The sequence below is a fragment of the Austrofundulus limnaeus genome, unplaced genomic scaffold (assembly GCF_001266775.1).
Source record: "Austrofundulus limnaeus strain Quisiro unplaced genomic scaffold, Austrofundulus_limnaeus-1.0 Scaffold144, whole genome shotgun sequence".
Classification (NCBI taxonomy): Eukaryota; Metazoa; Chordata; class Actinopteri; order Cyprinodontiformes; family Rivulidae; genus Austrofundulus; species Austrofundulus limnaeus.
The window spans coordinates 291,489-296,319 of NW_013952546.1; the positions used below are offsets into that span (position 1 = coordinate 291,489).

A 4,831-nucleotide genomic window follows, 5' to 3' on the forward strand; every position below is an offset into this window, starting at 1 on the left:
CACACACACACACACACACACAAATAACTCCCCCTCCCTCCACCATTTTAGCTCTAATTGTCAGGGGGGCAGAAATAACTGAGGGATGACTATATATAGCAGCCGCCGCTCCCTGACCTGCTGCATACATGTTCATTTCCCATTAACTTCATGACCTCCGTTATATGTTTAACCCTAATCTCACTCTAATCCAAGACCTAATCTTTTATTAACCCAAACCTTTAGTCCAGCGGACTCCGTCTCCTTAATCAATAAAGATCCTGGTGAGAAATGAGCCAACACACAACCAGCCGTCTGAATGTTTCGCCTGTAATTTGAAGACATGCTGCAGATTATGAATAATATTCTCTGTGATGGAGTGGATTAATTCTGTAAATGGCTTTAGGTAGTTTAGCCTGGCTTATTTCTGCCAGCTCACCTTGCTGCTAAAATCTAATAAGGATTGAACTTGAACAGGAGTCTGTGACGAATGAGGAGTTTTTGTTCTGTTGCATCCAGCAGCGTCAGGAATGTTGGTTAAACCGTCGCCCTTCCTGAACCGATTAATTATTTTACACAAACAGATTCTTCAAATGTTTTGTTTTGATGATATTATGAACTGTAGATGATCGGATGTTTAGTCTTCCCAATTCTTTCACTGTTTTAGACCCAGTTTTTCACAAATTGAACCTCTGCTGGTTTTCACATCTGAGCAGGGCCTCCCCTAGACAATGTGGCACCCTGGAGCTGGGTCACCTACAACTTATCAATGTTTAATCTTTATCAATATTTATCAATGCAGGATTCAATTTTGATACATATTACTTTGTACTTATTGCTCAATGCTAATTACTCAACAAAAATATGGAGGATTGAAGCTGTCATAATTAGAAATAAAAGCAGAAATATATAAATGTGCCAATAAATAAATAAATACACTTAAAATGCACCAATTAAATTAAAAAAGAGAACTTTACCTCATGTTTTATAATTTAACTGATCATATTTTTTCCATCTTAGTTCCAAAAAATTATATTTTTTAACAAATAATTTACAATTAACTGTTTTTAAAAACATACATTTTTTTTAATTTTTCCTTTTACTTGTACATGCATTTGTGTCTCTTGAATGTTTATTTTAAAACATTTTAATAATTTTTTCCCACAATTTTTTTTACATTTCTCTGTCTCCTGTTTTTACTTTACCTTTATGTATTTCTGCCATACTATGCAAATACAGTGGGTGGAGCTTCTGGGGGTCAGCTCCCCTCCTATTGGTCAACAGACAGGAAGTAGGAGGATGCATATGCAGATCTACTGTGTATGCTGCTGCCTCAGTTTAGATTAAAGTTTAGTTAAAAGCAAAGATGAGGAAAACACTCACCTGTGTTTTAAACTACATTTTAAACTTTTATTTTAGATTTTATTTCTTAAACTTTTAGCTTTTATTTCTAACTATGACAGTTTCTGTCCTTCATACAAAACCAGCAAAATATTATAAAGTTATATCATATAGTTATAATAGTAAAAAACAAATTGTGTCCAAATGTCTCATTTTAGGGACAAAATTCAGAATATTGCGGGACATTTCACTTCCTCATAAGTCTCACTTTACAGCTTGCTGTTCCTCGTGCTGAATAGGAATCATGCACTGTTATACTGCCCCCTAATGGTTGGAGGGAGTATCACTTTAGTATTTCACTCTTAATGATCAGCCCTATGGCGCACCTTGTGCAGTTTTCCAAATCTCACTGTCAGTTTGCACACATTCACATTCCAGATTAAATAGTTTTGTTATGATGTTATTTTTTATTCTTATAAACCAGGTTGTCCATTAAAAAGGTAACAATGTACACTTCATGTAGTAACAAAGCAGGCTGAGAAACCCACAGAACAAGCTACCTTCATAAACCTGAACCTGATACACTAATAAAAAGTTGTAAAATATTTTTCATCCACCATTTGCGGCACCCCCAAGTTGGACGGTGCCCTTAGCATTTGCCTACACTGCCTATGCCTTGGGCCGGTCCTGCTACAAAACGATTCAGCTCTTTTTATCCAGTCCTCTTACTGACCTGTTGCCAATTAACATAATTAATTGTAAAATGTTTCTCCAGCTGTTTCGTATTTGTACCTAAATCATATTTCATTCATTTCAGGAATCCACAGCAACCTTGACTTTAAGATTTAATCATATTTAAATAATAACACTGAGAGACAGATTTGGTCTTTTTCAGGTTTTTGAGTCCAGCACAAGCACACAAACTCATCCCTCTGAGACAATAAGAGAATATTTGTCCCTGAGTCACGCAGTCAGGTTTCTGTAGCTCAGGAAGCAACACCCATCTTCCATCTCATAAACACCTCTGATTGAGGACAGGAAGAGGAGAGGAGGTGACTCTGCAGGCTGATTCTCTCAGATCACGGCTGTGCATCAGTGGAACGGCGCTATCTTTGTAGCAGGGAGCTTTTTTTATTTCTTTATTTCCATGCACAACACAGACAGCCTCTCTGAAGTTAACCCTCTCCTGGCTGAACGTAGCCCAGAGTTGACCTGTTGTAACAGAACAAAACTTCACAGCTTTGATCCAAACACTCCCCCAACCTGTCAGGCAACTCTCCAAACTTTGTTTGCTATAGGAAGGTGAACTTTTGCATGCATAATTTATGGGCTCCAGCAGGATGTTTGACATGTATTGGTGTGGAAAGTTCTATATCATTAGCACAAATCACGCCTGACTAACTGTCAGAACAGAAATTATAATGGATGCTGCAATACAGGCAACAAGCACTAATTAACACTCTGTCATTACAAGAAAATCAGGATGAAAATTACAGCCAGCGAGCTCTTATTCATGAGTGACAGATCCCTTCAGCATCACAGTCCTTGTTATTTGTCTCCTGGGGGTTCGGTCGGTGTGATGGCATTTTCAGAGGGGAGTGGTCAGACCAATCACATCCAAGGTGAAATTATTTATTTTTTCTTAAAGCGACGCACAACACAAAGAGTCGTTTTTCTCCATGTGATCACACCTTATCACGCCGTGACAGGATGCAGGAAAAACCTTGAGCTATATAATCTCAGCCGTGCATGCAGGAGAAACTGTGATTTACATTTTTATGACCTGGTGGAAATAACAGCTAAAAAGGTCACGAGGATCAGCGATTAGAGGCTGCATGTCTGACTGGAAAAAAAATTATGGAAAAAAGCTGCCAGGGATAAGCAAGAAATCAATAATTACTGTCCATCTTACCGTCTTTTCCAATCAGGAAGTCCAGGTAGCGGTACATATAGGCCACGCCCACTTTTGTCTCCACCTGTGGTCTCTTCAGGGTGGAGTAAATCTTCCCTGGACTGTTCTCCTCCGACACCGGCTTCATCTTGCGCAGCCCGCAGCCCATGGCTCCACAGTTCGTCGGTCAGACCTGCTGAATGGACAGATTTGGTCACACGATGATCTACAACCGTGCAAAAGTTTTAAACCATCCATAATGCTTTGCCTCGTAGTGGACGACTTTCACAGGTTCTGTTTTAGGCTTTTTTTTTTTTGTTTGTTTGTTTTTCTCTCATTGATTCTCTTGTCCTTGTGCCTGACCGTGACAGCAAACAAATGTCAAAGCAAACAATAAAACCTTCAGTAGAAAGTGTTGTCTTAAAAAAAGGAATAAAATCCATCATAGAGCTGACAGATGCATCCTTTAACTGATCGCCCTTATGACAAATTTTCATCAAACAGCTCTTTGGAAATCATCTTGTTCACTGTAAAAAAGGAAATGTTGGATTTACTTAACCATGTTATGTTACCTGGTTCCACTTAACTGAGTTGAGTAAATTCAAAGCAATATACCAGTTTTTTAGCCAAAGAACATGAGTATGTTGCTTTGAATTTACTCAACTTAGTTAAGTGGAACCAGGTAACATAACATGGTTAAGTAAAACCAACATTTCATTTTTTAGAGTGTTGGAGTTAAATTCTTGTTTCTGTCTGTCAGATGGTCTTATCTTTGATATTTTTCACAGATTCAACTAAAGAAATGGGAACAAGCTGATTACTCGTGACAGGCTTCTGGTAATGATGAGTCTAAAGATTCAATTTAAAGTTTTGTTGCTTAGTTGTCTGCTCTGTGTGCAGCTTCAATGAATGGAGCCTCATCAGACACTTTATTGGGTTCACCCTTTAAGTACCTGCCTGAATCCCCTTTCCTTTCAAACCTGCCCTCATTCTTCACGGCAAAGACCCAACGAAGTGTTGGAAACCCGGTCCATACTGACATGACAGCATCACACTGTTTCTGCTGGTTTGTTTTGATTAATTCCACCACAAATAACAAAGTAAATCAATTAATTTTGGTTTTAAGTGCATCCTTCAGCTGGACAAAAAATCCCAACTTGTACAAATAAATCTTTATGTAATAAATCATGTTTTCTAACTATTTGAGATCTGAGGAAGATGATCTTTGTTCACCTTTAGACAGAAGATTAATGTTCTCTTACAACTTTACTTTTTATTTTTACTTCAGAGTCTTTTAAAACTGATTGATTCTGCGGTCAGAGTTTAGCAGCTTAACAAACAAACAAACTAAAGAGAAACATTTCTCCAAGAGAAAACTTTAGAAGACCTCCAAAAAGATGTAAAACTATTCATCAGGTACACAATAAAAGATTACAGAAGCTTAGCCTGGTAAAAACCAGACCCTGTCCTTCACTTTGCTTCCTGTAGAGGGTCTGGACTCGCTGCTGTTGAGAAGCAATTTCTTGCTGAAGGCGTGGCCTCTGCTGAAGTGTGTGTGTGTGTGTCATTGTGAAGGAGGCTAAGCTAAGAAGCTAACCGGAAATCGCGTGTGCTGTAAAC

The 4,831-nt window shown here is 38.3% G+C and overlaps 1 protein-coding gene across 1 annotated transcript in view; it reads right to left on the minus strand.

Annotated features, from left to right (window-relative positions):
• Nucleotides 1-4,831, minus strand: part of rftn1b (raftlin, lipid raft linker 1b) — a gene marked incomplete at its 3' end in the record, with an annotated part of 147,975 nt that overhangs the window by 120,016 nt on the left and 23,128 nt on the right. The window contains 1 exon segment of the mRNA XM_014016384.1: nucleotides 3,233-3,407. Coding sequence (XP_013871838.1) covers nucleotides 3,233-3,380 — 148 coding nt within the window.